The sequence below is a fragment of the Brachionichthys hirsutus genome, chromosome 1 (genome assembly GCF_040956055.1).
Source record: "Brachionichthys hirsutus isolate HB-005 chromosome 1, CSIRO-AGI_Bhir_v1, whole genome shotgun sequence".
Taxonomy (NCBI): Eukaryota; Metazoa; Chordata; class Actinopteri; order Lophiiformes; family Brachionichthyidae; genus Brachionichthys; species Brachionichthys hirsutus.
Window position 1 is genome coordinate 17,576,396 of NC_090897.1, and position 15,719 is coordinate 17,592,114.

A 15,719-nucleotide genomic window follows, 5' to 3' on the forward strand; every position below is an offset into this window, starting at 1 on the left:
GTTCCATGTGTGTGAATATCAGGTACTGAAACTTGTGGTCATTATTTTCTGAGACGACGTGTCTCTGACTGAAGGATTATTGTCAGATCGAGACCTGTAGGTCAAAGCTACAGACCACAAGAACAGAAGAAGACCTGGGGGGGGGGGGGGGGGGGGAGAGGATGGACATGTGTCATAGAATTACAGCGCATACGTTGTAAGAGCATGATGCACACATACTCACCCTGCAGGGAGTTAATTACAGTGAATAGATAGATCCCAAAGATGGACATGTAGGTGGCGCTCAGTAGTCCCCATGGCAACCCCAGCACACAGCTGAGGCCCAGCACGGTGGCGCAGTCCTTCCAGAGCCTGGTGCTGTTCTCTTTGTTACCCTTCTTCCACTCGGTGCCTCCACAACTTCTCCTCATCCTCCAGATCTTCAACACCACCAACCCCAGCATGCATGAATTATACAGCAGCACCAGACACGGAAAGGCCACAGTGCTAGCGTAGCTGACAGACAGCCTCCGTGCGGATCGGCTGCTCATCCAGCACCTACATTGAGAAGCAAAAAGTAAGCGAATAAAAAGCCACATTTAATTTATCAATTAACAATGGATTGAAAAAGTAAAGCTAACAGATCACGTGCATATTTAAAGTCCTCGTAATATATCCTACATCTGTGTTGTTGAATTGTGGCTGTTGCCATCCCTCAGTTCCAGACTGTATTTACCATAAACACCCAAAATCCCACAAACTGTTACAGTTAGTGTGGGGAGACCTAAAAGACAGGAGATACAAATGTTGAGTCAAGATTCAAATCGTAACGCGCTTCAACCGTATCATAGTTAGAGCTGCTGAAAGTTCGGCCTGATCATTCTCCCCCTTAAAACTACGAAACAGAAATGCTCGGCGGTTCACTCACCCCATCCCACGATGCAGAGTTTCAGCAGGTACTTTCTGATGTAAATATTAAAGACTTTGACTAGAAGAAGGTAGAGGTGGAATCCTTCCAGAGCGGTCCAGCTAAAGGTGGCCAAGAGTGACCAGTGCAAAAAGAGACCCAGGGTTTGGCAGACCCAGCCCTCCTCATCCTCCTCCAGAACCCAAACCCAGAAGCTGCTCAGCAGGAAGTTGAGGTGGAGGCAGAGCAGCGCCCCCGTTAGCTGCATGTGCACACTGATGGCCGTCTCTGGACGGCGGCGTCTGACAGGGAGACACCACTTAGTACATCAGTACATGGACAGTTCTGCGTTGTATATTTAGCCGGGTTTTGTTACCGCGCCGGACGGAAAGAATCAACAATCTGTCTGATGGGTGTTTTATTTTGAAAAACAAGCAGATTTATTCCGCAGTGGTAAGCGCTGTTGCCTCACAGCGAGATGGTCGCGGGTTCGTCTCCGGCTTGTGGCCATTCTGTGAGGAGTTTGCATGTTCTCCCTGTGTCTGCGTGGGTTCTCTCCGGGTTCTCCCCGTGTCTGCGTGGGTTCTCTCCGGGTTCTCCCCGTGTCTGCGTGGGTTCTCTCCGGGTTCTCCCCGTGTCTGCGTGGGTTCTCTCCGGGTTCTCCGGGTTCCTCCCACCACATGCAGCCTAGGCTGATTGGTGACACTAAATTGCCCGTAGGTGTGAGTGTGTGTATGTGAGTGTGTGTGTGGCTGGTTGTGTGTCTCTGTGTTGCCCTGCGATGAACTGGCGGCTTGTCCAGGGTGTAGCCCCGCTTCTCACCCATTGACTGCTGGGATTGGCTCCAGCTTGGCCCGCGACCCGATAACGGATTAAGCGGTTGGATAATGAAAATGAACGAGCAGATTTTCTCCAGTTTATCAATCGCCTGTGAATCATCACACATTAAGACGCTTAAATAAAGCCTGTAAACTAGCGAAAATGAGTAAAAAAAACAAAAACGCGTATCTTTGGAGAAGATTTTCCCGTTCTTTGCAAAGGGGAAAAGGCCAAGTGAGGAGCCAAGAAAAGAAACTTCCTTTAACAGACGATACCAGGAGTCACACTGAAAGGGAACCCCGACTAACTACAGTCTAAGATACAACCATAGACCTCTTTTATAGCCATAGCTACGCACAGTCAACAGAGCAAACTGCACTTATAAAGCGCTTTCCCACCTTCGTGGTGCAACAGCGCTTTACAATCACACTCCACTGATCACCGGATGGCGCTCTCTACCAAGGGAGCCACAGCCGCCCCCATAACACAACAACAACAACAACGTAACACAACAACAACGACGCAACAACGTAACACAACAACAACGACTCAACAACATAACGCAACAACAACATAACGCAACAACAACATCATAACGTAACAACAACAACAACAACGTAACACAACAACAACGACGCAACAACGTAACGCAACAACAATGACTCAACAACATAACGCAACAACAACATAACGCAACAACAACATAACGTAACAACAACAACAACAACGTAACACAACAACAATGACGCAACAACATAACGCAACAACATAACGTAACACAACAACAACAACGTAACACAACAACATAACGCAACAACAACAACGTAACACAACAACAACGACGCAACAACATAACGCAACAACAACGTAACGCAACAACAACGACGCAACAACATAATGCAACAACAACATAAAGCAACAACAACAACAACGTAACAACAACAACAACGTAACACAACAACAACGACGCAACAATATAACACAACAACAACATAATGCAACAACAACAACAACGTAACAACAACAACAACATAACGCAACAACAACATAATGCAACAACAACAACATAACAACAACAACGTAACACAACAACAACGACGCAACAATATAACACAACAACAACATAACGTAACACAACAACAACAACGTAACACAACAACATAACGCAACAACATAACGTAACAACAACAACAACAACGGAACACAACAACAACGATGCAACAACATAATGCAACAACAACATAACGTAACACAACAACAACAACGTAACACAACAACATAATGCAACAACATAACGTAACAACATAACGTAACAACAACAACAACGTAACACAACAACATAACGTAACAACAACAATGTAACACAACAACATAACGCAACAACATAACGTAACAACAACAACGTAACACAACAACAACAACGCAACAACATAACGTAACAACAACGTAACAACAACAACAACGTAACAACAACGCAACAACATAACGCAACAACCCTTCACCGTGTGGATGCTCATGACTCCAGGGCAGTCGTTAGTCAGGTGCTAATGCCGGGGAGCATTAGCATTCATAAAGGAAATGCTAACGCTCCTGGGGAGTCTGATTGCCTTGTTGGTTTTGGTCCCTTCTTTGTTTCTTTAGGTTTGATTTGGTTTATAGATTATAGATTTATAAATGATTCCAATATCACAGATTCATGTTATTTCAGACCTTTGATAAAATACTTAATTGCTGTACCAAAACAGGCAGTTTTTTCCCGCTTTATAAATACTTCATGCCAGAGAACTCACTGCAGACATGCGTAGGAGATCAAGCCGATCAATGCAAAGAAGACGGAGAGCGCTGATCCAACGTAGGTGAGATAGGTGAGGCCCACGGCGTCACTCTCCCCCACCGACAAGGATGGATTCTGGAACAGAGAAGTAGAACAGTTCACTTACGTTCTGGCCGCGAGCCATGTTCTGCATCAGCGGTTTATATCCACAGTATTTATTAAAACCAGAAATATGCAAACAATGTAAATAACAATTCAAATATACTGCAAGCAAGTTTCTATGTTTGACAAAGGTAAGGTGCATTAATAAAAAATATTCCTTGCTGATTTTCTAGAAGTGAGTTCTGGAAAGGAAATTAACAGTTACAAATTAAACTGGCGCAAGGTGGCGCTGTTGCCTCGCGGCAAGAAGCGTGTTACACATGCACAGCTGTTGACAAAGAACTATGGCAATTTGGTTACTATAGCTATCGTAAATAGCGACACACAGAGAGACCGTGGACTCGTCCATCAACCGGGCTGAAGACACCGAAGGCCGGGGGTGGAGGACATTTGCCCCCCCGAGGACCTCGAGTCTCAGGCAGGGACTGTCTGGCTTGATGCATCGCTTTAATATCGCATGGTGGTCGGGGACAGCGCCAGATCAGGATGGTGGCCCCCCTTTTCAGGAACAGTGTTCCCCAACTAGTATATACTGTTTATAGCTTCATTATTATTACTGTTCATTGTGATATTAAACAGCGTGTGGCCGATAGAAGCAAGTTCTGTTCTGTTCTGCTCGTTTCTGTTCTGTTCTGTTTCTGCTCGTTTCTGTTTGGTTCTGTTTCTGTTCTGTTCTGTTCGTTTCTCTTCGTTTCTGCTCATTTCTGTTCGTTTCTGTTCGGTTCTGTTTCTGTTCTGTTCTGTTCTGTTCTGTTTCTGTTCTGTTTCTGTTCGTTTCTATTCGTTTCTGCTCGTTTCTGTTTGGTTCTGTTCGTGTCGGTTTTGTTCGTGTCGTTTCTGTTTGGTTCTGTTTGTGTCGGTTCTGTTTGTGTCGGTTCTGTTCTGCTCGGTTCTGTTCGGTTCTGTTCTGTTTCTGTTCGTTTCTGCTCGTTTCTGTTCGTTTCTGTTCGGTTCTGTTCGGTTCTGCTCGTTTCTGCTCGTTTCTGTTCGGTTCTGTTCGTTTCTGTTCGTTTCTGTTCGGTTCTGTTCGGTTCTGCTCGTTTCTGCTCGTTTCTGTTCGTTTCTGTTCGGTTCTGTTCGTTTCTGTTCGGTTCTGTTCGGTTCTGCTCGGTTCTGCTCGGTTCTGTTCGTGTCGGTTCTGTTCTGTTCGTGCCGGTTCTGTTCTGTTTGTGTCGGTTCTGTTCGTGCCGGTTCTGTTCTGGTCGTGCCGGTTCTGTTCTGTTCTGTTCTGTTCTGTTCGTGTCGGTTCTGTTCGTGCCGGTTCTGTTCTGTTCGGGTCGTGTCGGTTCTGTTCGTGCCGGTTCTGTTCTGGTCGTGTCTTACCACAAGCACAGCAAAGAAGCTCAGGTGGTTACAGCTGCAAACAAATGCGGCTCCAGTGTTGGTGGTGGCGCAGCCGTCTGCGCTCCAGCGGCCTAAAACACACGTAAAGCATCTGATGTCACGCTTTGATTTCCTGCACGTCATGCTGCATTCAGCCCACCTGTTCCGTCTTCCAGCCTGGACTCCTGCCAAAAGACACAAGTCCCGTCTTTCGCCTGAAACACGTGCGCAAATGAGGTGAAAGCGGATTGTCTCATTTTGCAGGTGTCCAGTTGGTTTGTCGACGTACCTGCGTGTCGCCTTTGAATGTTAATCTGATTGGCTGTGGGAGGTTGTTGAGAGGATGAAGTCCCGCCCTCACTAGCAGGACAGACTCTTCCATAATGACGGCTGGCCTGTGGGTAGACTGTGTCGCCGCTCCCCTTCCTCTTTCAAGATGAGGACTCGGCTACAGGTTAGACAAAATGTGTCAAAGGGGACATAAACCCAAATGAGCTGTGAGGACGTTCTCATTTCTGCTGACCTCAAACAGAGTGCTGCTGAGTACAGTGGCCACCAGCAGGACCAGCTCCTGGGGCGCAGCGCCCCTGCTCCGCTGGAGCGCTGAGGGTGGGACGGTGACTCTGCAACGAGGCAGAATCGCTTCAGCCTGAACACGCACACACACGCCGCACGCATTAGCCTTCACTTTAGCATAAACACTCGTTAATGCTTCTCAGACATGCTTCCTGCCTGTGCAGGATGACAAGAGAGAAGAACGTGGCCTCACCTCCTGAGAGGAGTTCACCAACCGACGCACAAAGTTCGGGGAAAAGCGGCTTCTTGATCTGCAGGTTACAATTCTGTCCTCGAAACACCTACACACACAGATGTTTGAGACTTCAGCGTTTCAGCAACTCAGACATGGGGTTCACACTTTGGTCCGGGTGAGACTGATAGTCATGTGGATGCAGGTCCTCAAAGGCTGACCAGAGAAACGCCGCACACTGACACTTTGTCACACCGTTGTGCGAATGATCCAGACTCACAAGAGATCTGTGATCGACATGTTAGATCTTCCGTCTCAGAATCCCACGGTGCATTTGATACGTGCGATTCCTCCAGTTGCTAGTGGTACCCTCGTGTGACTGGATGAAACTCTAAAGGCTGCTTAAATGTTTTGTCACGCCTCGAGGTGGGGCGGGGCCATTCCCTCACTCTCTCCCTGTCTTCACCTCTCAGAGCTCCTGCAATCAGCTTCACTCCCATCACCTGTGCTCCTGCCACCACCTGCACCTCATCAGTCCGGACACTATTTCTACCCAGCTCAGTCCTCTGCTCCCGGCCGGATTGTCAGTGATGCGTCCTACTTTCCAGCACTTGAACCAGACCTCCCGTGCACCGACCCTGCCTGTTTCCCGGACTCTGCCTCTTTGCCTGCCCCTTGTGTTCCGTCTGCCTGACCTGTCTGACCCTCGCCGGCCCCTTGGACCTGTCTCTGCGCACCCTGGTCGCGTTGGCGGTCCGCATCGACGCACGCCTCAGGAAGCGCAGGGACGAGAAAGGCCGCTTCGCCCCTGCATCCTCGGGGGGGCCCTTTCCCCTTCATCCCGCGAGGCGGCGCAACCCCAGCCGAGGAAGGGACTCCTCCCTGTCCTGCAGAACCCATGCAGTTGGGCCGGGTTCGTTTGTCGCCTGAGGAGGGGGAACGAGGGAACGCCGCCTTCGTCGAAGCTGCGGCCTGTATTGTGGTCAGCCCGGTCATTTTGTCAGCACCTGTCCGTTAAAGGGGCAGGGCTCGCCAGCCGGGCCGAGAGCACTTGCGAGCCGGATTACGACCCAGAATAAGCCCCCTCAGCCTTGCATTCAATTTACATTAAAATTTAAATAAAATGTAAATGTCACTACAATTTAATATTTAAATTACATAAAAATTTTAATTTACGTTCAATTTTGATAATTAGATTAAATTCTATTAAATTAAATGTGACTCATCATCCCCTGGGCGACTCACCTGGTCCAGGGAGCACGGCCTTGTTTACACTGGTGGATGACGTCTTCACAGAAGTCTACCCGGTGACACAGAAGGAAAGACAGACGAATCAGGCGGGCGGCTGTGGCTCAGCTGGTCGTCCAGTGATCAGAGCGTCGGTGGTTCGAATCCCAGCTCTGACTGTCTGCATGCCTAAGTGTCCTTTGGCAAGACACTGAACCCCAAATTGCTCCCGGTGGGTCTGGCAGCACCTTGCATGGCAGCAGTCACCCACTGGAGGGTGAATGTTTGTGTGAATGGGTGAATGTGAGGGTGAATGTAAAGCTTTGAGCACCGCTAAGGTGGAAAAAGCGCTTTATAAGTGCAGAACATTTACCGTAAAGCCAAACTTAGGAAGGACTGATAGCACTGGAGAAAAATAATGATTTTCTATTGTGATTGTCTGATCAACAAATTGTAAATATGTTTTTGTTGTTGCCAAATGGGTAACAGTCCCTAATCTGTTTCCCCATGTTTCTCTCTGGTCTTCATTCACCGATCTACAGCCACTGTAGAATAACTCACCACCAGATCGAGTCTCAGACAACCAGACGAGGAGGAGAAACAGGGAAATCCGCATTGTTCCTTCCTGGTCCGAGAGCACCCATGAAATGTTACAGTTCCACGGATAACACAGTCCTGCTTGCAGATTTGCTAAATAAGGCAAGTTGGGAGTTTCACATCAACATATGATACGCGACAGCGGTTTGGAGGGGTGGATGGCTCATGTGGACAGGAAATGACTCGTATCAGACGCATTTAAAGAGTATCGTCATCAGTTTTTTTATGCTACCATCGTAGTTTGTAACATTGGAACTTGAGGCAGTAACAATTAATGTGAATAAGCCTGAGAGCGTCGTCATTACCGCCGAGGTGGAGGTTGTACAATCGCCGGCGTTTGCTTGTCTCTTCATCCGACTATTATCAAGATAACTCAAAATGTTCTGGATGGAACAGGAGGACATTTTCAGGAAATATTGGGGCCAATGTTCATGGAATTTAATACAGTCATGCAAGGTGGGGGTCTCTATCTCGCCACCGGGTTTCATCTGGATCAGAGCCAGAATTAGGAAGAAATATTACATTTTAAAAATGAAAACCCCATTTATGGATTCAAGATTCAGCTAAAAAAAGTCAACTCTGACTCACTTTTACTCTTCAAGGTTGGTGTATAAAGATACCAAGAACAATCTAGAACCTTTTGGTGCTGATCCAGATCACCATGTGGACGGTGTGAATCTAATTATGAGCTGCTCAGCGGAGGTCTGCGCTCTCTGGGTGCTTTTCTAGTTTATCAACTGATAAATGAAAGCAAATGACCATCGCATATCATGTTCCTAAAAAGACATGATAGAGAAGCATTGCCATAATACCCAGTAATAGAGAAGAGAGCTGAGAAAAAAAGAGGAAGATGACTAATTCTACCACGAGTCATCTTCCAGCTCGCCTCCTGATAGATAACAAACCGAGTCTCATAGGAAATGAAAATTGGCACTTTTTTAGACCTTTTAGACGCTAATAATCGATACAACGGAAATTGTATGCATTAGTTCTTCTTTCTTTGCGGCCCGGTAACAAATGCTTCACGGACCGGTGCCGGGCCGCGGCCCGGTGGTTGGGGACCCCTGCTTTAAACACCATCTGGACAGTGTTAAAGGAAAGACCACTGCCCGTGCAGCACTGATACGGCGTTTAGCCGGAACCACGTGGGGAGCCTCCACCGAGGCCCTGGTCCTGCCTGCTGCTGAGTACTGTGCCCCAGTCTGGAGCCGTAGCCCTCATGTCCATAAGCTGGATGCTGCACTCAACAGCGCACTACGGTCTCCGGATGCCTACGTTCCACTCCAACCAACCAACTGCTAGTCCTCGCTGGAATCGCCCCGCAGAGATCAGGCGAGAGGCATCCATACTAGCTATCGCTCGGAAGGCACATCTGAGCGAATCCCACCTCCTCCACAAGGTTGTCATGGAGACACCACATCATACCGGCCTCAAGTCCCGTCGCCCTTTTGCCACACAGGCCCAGGAACTGCTTCGTACGACACCAGCTGACATATCTAAGGAATCCTGGGCGAAGGCCAGATGGAGGGACCGGTGGAAAGGGGCAGTACCATCCAGGCTCCACCGCTGCATCGAGGATCCAACAGATGTTCCTGACCAGGACCTGCCCCGCAAGGATGGGAATACCCTCAACCGGCTGCGGACAGGAGTTGGACGCTTTGGTGCAACAATACAGAAGTGGGGTCTTGCAGAAAGTGCCCACTGCGAATGTGGGGATCCATTACAGACTGTGGACCACGTGCTGACCAGCTGCCCCATATACCGCCGGCCAAATGGTGATCAGGGCTTAACTGATTTGGACAATGACACACTGGACTGGCTTGCTGCAACAGAGCTGAAGGTCTAAGGACATACGACAGAGGAAGAAGAAGCAAGATGAAGAGGATTATTGAAGCAGACACCAACTACAATCAGAATCAGAACCAGAACCAGAAGTAGTTTTTTGTCAATGAGGGTTCACAGACTAGGAATGTTTCTCGGTGAAGTCGTGCTACATGTAACAGTAATGACTAAATACAAAAAAGATACAAGTACAGACACATCACAAAACAGCAGCATCAGGAGTGGATACACAGATGTGGATTAGCAGCAGAGGAATATTCCAGGTAAGCGCGTGCGAGATCCGCGCCTGTGGAGTCGGGCGAGAGCGCTGGCACGCTTCCCTCTTCTCCGGCGTCTCACTTCAAATTAGGTGTAGCTCAGATAAATATGTTCGGGTTCGGGCACGTGATTATCATAGCCACAGCTGATAACAGCTCATTTGATAATGTGTTCAGAGTGAAAGTTAATTATTCATTCACTCATGAGGTGAACGTGTCTGTAGGAAGTGTAGGAGGTGAACGTCTCTGTCGGGAGTGTAGGAGGTGAGCGTGTCTGTAGGGAGTGTAGGAGGTGAACGTGTCTGTAGGGAGTGTAGGAGGTGAACGTGTCTGTAGGGAGTGTAGGAGGTGAACGTGTCTGTAGGGAGTGTAGGAGGTGAACGTGTCTGTAGGGAGTGTAGGAGGTGAACGTGTCTGTAGGGAGTGTAGGAGGTGAACGTGTCTATAGGGAGTGTAGGAGGTGAACGTGTCTGTAGGGAGTGTAGGAGGTGAACGTGTCTGTAGGGAGTGTAGGAGGTGAACGTGTCTATAGGGAGTGTAGGAGGTGAACGTGTCTGTAGGGAGTGTAGGAGGTGAACGTGTCTGTAGGGAGTGTAGGAGGTGAACCTGTCTGTAGGGAGTGTAGGAGGTGAACGTGTCTGTAGGGAGTGTAGGAGGTGAACGTGTCTATAGGGAGTGTAGGAGGTGAACGTGTCTGTAGGGAGTGTAGGAGGTGAACGTGTCTGTAGGGAGTGTAGGAGGTGAACGTGTCTATAGGGAGTGTAGGAGGTGAACGTGTCTGTAGGGAGTGTAGGAGGTGAACGTGTCTGTAGGGAGTGTAGGAGGTGAACGTGTCTATAGGGAGTGTAGGAGGTGAACGTGTCTGTAGGGAGTGTAGGAGGTGAACCTGTCTGTAGGGAGTGTAGGAGGTGAACGTGTCTGTAGGGAGTGTAGGAGGTGAACGTGTCTGTAGGGAGTGTAGGAGGTGAACGTGTCTGTAGGGAGTGTAGGAGGTGAACCTGTCTGTAGGGAGTGTAGGAGGTGAACGTGTCTATAGGGAGTGTAGGAGGTGAACGTGTCTGTAGGGAGTGTAGGAGGTGAACGTGTCTATAGGGAGTGTAGGAGGTGAACGTGTCTGTAGGGAGTGTAGGAGGTGAACGTGTCTATAGGGAGTGTAGGAGGTGAACGTGTCTGTAGGGAGTGTAGGAGGTGAACGTGTCTGTAGGGAGTGTAGGAGGTGAACCTGTCTGTAGGGAGTGTAGGAGGTGAACGTGTCTGTAGGGAGTGTAGGAGGTGAACGTGTCTGTAGGGAGTGTAGGAGGTGAACGTGTCTATAGGGAGTGTAGGAGGTGAACGTGTCTGTAGGGAGTGTAGGAGGTGAACGTGTCTGTAGGGAGTGTAGGAGGTGAACGTGTCTGTAGGGAGTGTAGGAGGTGAACCTGTCTGTAGGGAGTGTAGGAGGTGAACCTGTCTGTAGGGAGTGTAGGAGGTGAACGTGTCTGTAGGGAGTGTAGGAGGTGAACGTGTCTGTAGGGAGTGTAGGAGGTGAACGTGTCTGTAGGGAGTGTAGGAGGTGAACGTGTCTGTAGGGAGTGTAGGAGGTGAACCTGTCTGTAGGGAGTGTAGGAGGTGAACGTGTCTGTAGGGAGTGTAGGAGGTGAACGTGTCTGTAGGGAGTGTAGGAGGTGAACGTGTCTGTAGGGAGTGTAGGAGGTGAACGTGTCTGTAGGGAGTGTAGGAGGTGAACGTGTCTGTAGGGAGTGTAGGAGGTGAACGTGTCTGTAGGGAGTGTAGGAGGTGAGCGTGTCTGTAGGGAGTGTAGGAGGTGAACGTGTCTGTAGGGAGTGTAGGAGGTGAACGTGTCTGTAGGGAGTGTAGGAGGTGAACCTGTCTGTAGGGAGTGTAGGAGGTGAACGTGTCTGTAGGGAGTGTAGGAGGTGAACGTGTCTGTAGGGAGTGTAGGAGGTGAACGTGTCTGTAGGGAGTGTAGGAGGTGAACGTGTCTGTAGGGAGTGTAGGAGGTGAACGTGTCTGTAGGGAGTGTAGGAGGTGAACGTGTCTGTAGGGAGTGTAGGAGGTGAGCGTGTCTGTAGGGAGTGTAGGAGGTGAACGTGTCTGTAGGGAGTGTAGGAGGTGAACGTGTCTGTAGGGAGTGTAGGAGGTGAACCTGTCTGTAGGGAGTGTAGGAGGTGAACGTGTCTGTAGGGAGTGTAGGAGGTGAACGTGTCTGTAGGGAGTGTAGGAGGTGAACGTGTCTGTAGGGAGTGTAGGAGGTGAACGTGTCTGTAGGGAGTGTAGGAGGTGAACGTGTCTGTAGGGAGTGTAGGAGGTGAACGTGTCTGTAGGGAGTGTAGGAGGTGAACGTGTCTGTAGGGAGTGTAGGAGGTGAACGTGTCTGTAGGGAGTGTAGGAGGTGAGCGTGTCTGTAGGGAGTGTAGGAGATGCAAGCATGGAGCCTTTCTCTGTTTGAGTGTGCAACACCAACACGGGGAGAAATAGAAACGCTGCATACACAGAGGAAATATTTTTAGGTTTTTGAATGGAATCTCAAGTCAACGTTTCCTGATCGATCTGATCTGATCCTGATGACCCACCTTCTTCCTGGACATTTTGCTAGCCTAAAATGGCTCAGGGTAGAAGACAGGGTTAAACAACTCAAAATGGGATTGGCATTTAAAATAGTCAATGCAGCTCTGCCCTCAGTCCCCTCAATCCCTGCATACCTGAATAAACACCTCCAAAGATTTAGTGACACCCACAGCCACAACACTAGAGGGAGCTCAAACAACAACCTGATTACCCCCTCCTACAGGACTAACATGGGTAAATCATCTTTTTACAATACTGCCCCCTAAGGGTGGAACTGTTTGACTCCTGCCCTCAAAACATGCACCTCTTTGGCCTCCTTCAAAACGGCCCTAAAAATACACCTTTCAGGGGGACAGAAACGGAGATAGTCATCACGACTCTCCCCTCCTTTTGGTCCACCTACGTTGTACATATTATGTGTCTTTTTATTTTATTGTTATTTTGCATCAATTGAGTAATTTAATATTAGTTTTATTTGTATTGTTAATTGTGGATGATTAAGAGGAGCATTTCTAAAAAGCCCTTGCGGTCTTGTTTCCGTTGAAAGTCCTTCGTACATAAGACAGGATGTTTGACTGTACTTGTACTGTAATACATGCTACTGCTTGACTGTGCTTGTACTGTAATACATACTACTGTGAGACTGTACTTGTACTGTAATACATGCTACTGCTTGACTGTGCTTGTACTGTAATACATGCTACTGCTTGACTGTACTTGTACTGTAATACATGCTACTGTTTGACTGTACTTGTACTGTAATACATGCTACTATTTGACTGTACTTGTACTGTAATACATGCTACTGTCTGACTGTACTTGTACTGTACTGTACTGTAACATTCTATCTCATAAATATATTCATCTTCATCATCATCATCCTAAAATGGTGACTGTTGTTTCAGAGCTGGGCTGATCGCTCCCCTATTGGTCGTGGCTGCTGGCAGCTCACTTGGTATTGTCCAATTAGAGGCACGCTCTCTGCCCATGCCCACATTTACGTTGATACCATTGGTTTAATCTTGTCACGTAATCACCTTAGGGGCGGAGCCTCTGACACGCGCTTGACCAGGTTCCAACCCACACCTGAACGCTCAGTGATCTGAACCGAGCGGGGAGAACTCTGAACATCTGCAGGTAGAACTCTGCGTTTATACCGGGAGCGTGTAACGGTTAACGTGTGACGTCACGCGATAAAATGCGACGTCACGTACACAATGTATTTGAGGCGCTATTCGAGATGGGAGGAAGAGCTTCCGACGTCGGACGTTCGGCGCCGCGATTTAGGATCATTTGACGAAACGTGACGTCACAGAAATAATAACTTCCATGGGGGAGTGCATAGCGCTCCTTTTTTTTTAAAACGTTACGTTACTATTTGAGGTTCAGACTTTAAACCTGGTCCATCGTCCTGCAGGGTCAGGGTGCAACGCTGTAGCTTTGCCCCAGAACTGGTCCATCGTCCTGCAGGGTCAGGGTGCAACGCTGTAGCTCCGCCCCAGAACTGGTCCGTCGTCCTGCAGGGTCAGGGTGCAACGCCGTAGCTTTGCCCCAGAACTGGTCCGTCGTCCTGCAGGGTCAGGGTGCAACGCCGTAGCTTTGCCCCAGAACTGGTCCGTCGTCCTGCAGGGTCAGGGTGCAACGCCGTAGCTTTGCCCCAGAACTGGTCCGTCGTCCTGCAGAGTCAGGGTGCAACGCCGTAGCTTTGCCCTAGAACTGGTCCATCGTCCTGCAGGGTCAGGGTGCAACGTCGTAGCTTTGTCCCAGAACTGGTCTGTCGTCCTGCAGGGTCAGGGTGCAGCGCCGTAGCTTTTCCTCAGAACTGGTCCATGGTCCTGCAGGGTCAGGATGCAACGCCGTAGCTTTGCCCCAGAACTGGTCCGTCGTCCTGCAGAGTCAGGGTGCAACGCCGTAGCTTTGCCCTAGAACTGGTCCATCGTCCTGCAGGGTCAGGGTGCAACGCTGTAGCTCCGCCCCAGAACTGGTCCGTCGTCCTGCAGGGTCAGGGTGCAACGCTGTAGCTCCGCCCCAGAACTGGTCCGTCGTCCTGCAGGGTCAGGGTGCAACGCCGTAGCTTTGCCCCAGAACTGGTCCGTCGTCCTGCAGGGTCAGGGTGCAACGTCGTAGCTTTGTCCCAGAACTGGTCTGTCGTCCTGCAGGGTCAGGGTGCAGCGCCGTAGCTTTTCCTCAGAACTGGTCCATGGTCCTGCAGGGTCAGGATGCAACGCCGTAGCTTTGCCCCAGAACTGGTCCGTCGTCCTGCAGAGTCAGGGTGCAACGCCGTAGCTTTGCCCTAGAACTGGTCCGTCGTCCTGCAGGGTCAGGGTGCAGCGCCGTAGCTTTGCCCCAGAACTGGTCCGTCGTCCTGCAGGGTCAGGATGCAACGCCGTAGCTTTGCCCCAGAACTGGTCCCTTGTCCTGCAGGGTCAGGGTGCAACGCCGTAGCTTTGCCCCAGAACTGGTCCGTCGTCCTGCAGGGTCAGGGTGCAACGCCGTAGCTTTGCCCTAGAACTGGTCCATCGTCCTGCAGGGTCAGGGTGCAACGCCGTAGCTTTGCCCCAGAACTGGTCCCTTGTCCTGCAGGGTCAGGGTGCAACGCCGTAGCTTTGCCCCAGAACTGGTCCGTCGTCCTGAAGGGTCAGGGTGCAACGCCGTAGCTTTGCCCTAGAACTGGTCCGTCGTCCTGCAGGGTCAGGGTGCAACGCCGTAGCTTTGCCCCAGAACTGGTCCCTCGTCCTGCAGGGTCAGGGTGCAACGCAGTAGCTTTGCCCCGGAACTGGTCCGTCGTCCTGCAGGGTCAGGGTGCAACGCAGTAGCTTTGCCCTAGAACTGGTCCATCGTCCTGCAGGGTCAGGATGCAACGCCGTAGCTTTTCCCCAGAACTGGTCCATGGTCTTGCAGGGTCAGGGTGCAATGCCGTAGCTTTGCCCCAGAACTGGTCTGTCGTCCTGCAGGGTCAGGATGCAACGCCGTAACTTTGCCCCAGAACTGGTCCGTTGTCCTGCAGGGTCAGGGTGCAACGGCGTAGCTTTGCCCCAGAACTGGTCCATCGTCCTGCAGGGTCAGGGTGCAACGCCGTAGCTTTGCCCCAGAACTGGTCCGTCGTCCTGCAGGGTCAGGGTGCAACGCTGTAGCTTGCCCCAGAACTGGTCCATCGTCTTGCAGGGTCAGGGTGCAACGCAGTAGCTTTGCCCTAGAACTGGTCCGTCGTCCTGCAGGGTCAGGGTGCAACGCCGTAGCCCTTGCCCCAAACTGGTCCATCGTCCTGCAGGGTCAGGGTGCAACGCCTTAGCTTTGCCCTAGAACTGGTCCATCGTCCTGCAGGGTCAGGGTGCAACGCCTTAGCTTTGCCCTAGAACTGGTCCATCGTCCTGCAGGGTCAGGGTGCAACGCCTTAGCTTTGCCCTAGAACTGGTCCATCGTCCTGCAGGGTCAGGGTGCAACGCTGTAGCTCCGCCCCAGAACTGGTCCGTCGTCCTGCAGGGTCAGGGTGCAACGCCGTAGCTTTGCCCTAGA

The 15,719-nt window shown here is 50.2% G+C and overlaps 1 protein-coding gene across 1 annotated transcript; it reads right to left on the reverse strand.

Annotated features, from left to right (window-relative positions):
* Positions 1 to 7,613, reverse strand: LOC137897520 (adhesion G-protein coupled receptor G1-like). Its single transcript, XM_068741886.1, has 12 exons — positions 7,501 to 7,613; positions 6,958 to 7,012; positions 5,734 to 5,821; positions 5,488 to 5,613; positions 5,254 to 5,412; positions 5,125 to 5,179; positions 4,965 to 5,056; positions 3,496 to 3,614; positions 908 to 1,188; positions 661 to 763; positions 224 to 537; positions 1 to 134 (listed from the first exon to the last, which is right to left on the reverse strand). Exons 1-12 carry the CDS (start codon positions 7,553 to 7,555, stop codon positions 19 to 21), a joined length of 1,563 nt encoding a protein of 520 aa, XP_068597987.1. The 5' UTR covers positions 7,556 to 7,613; the 3' UTR covers positions 1 to 18.
* Positions 7,614 to 15,719: the final 8,106 nt, after the last annotated feature.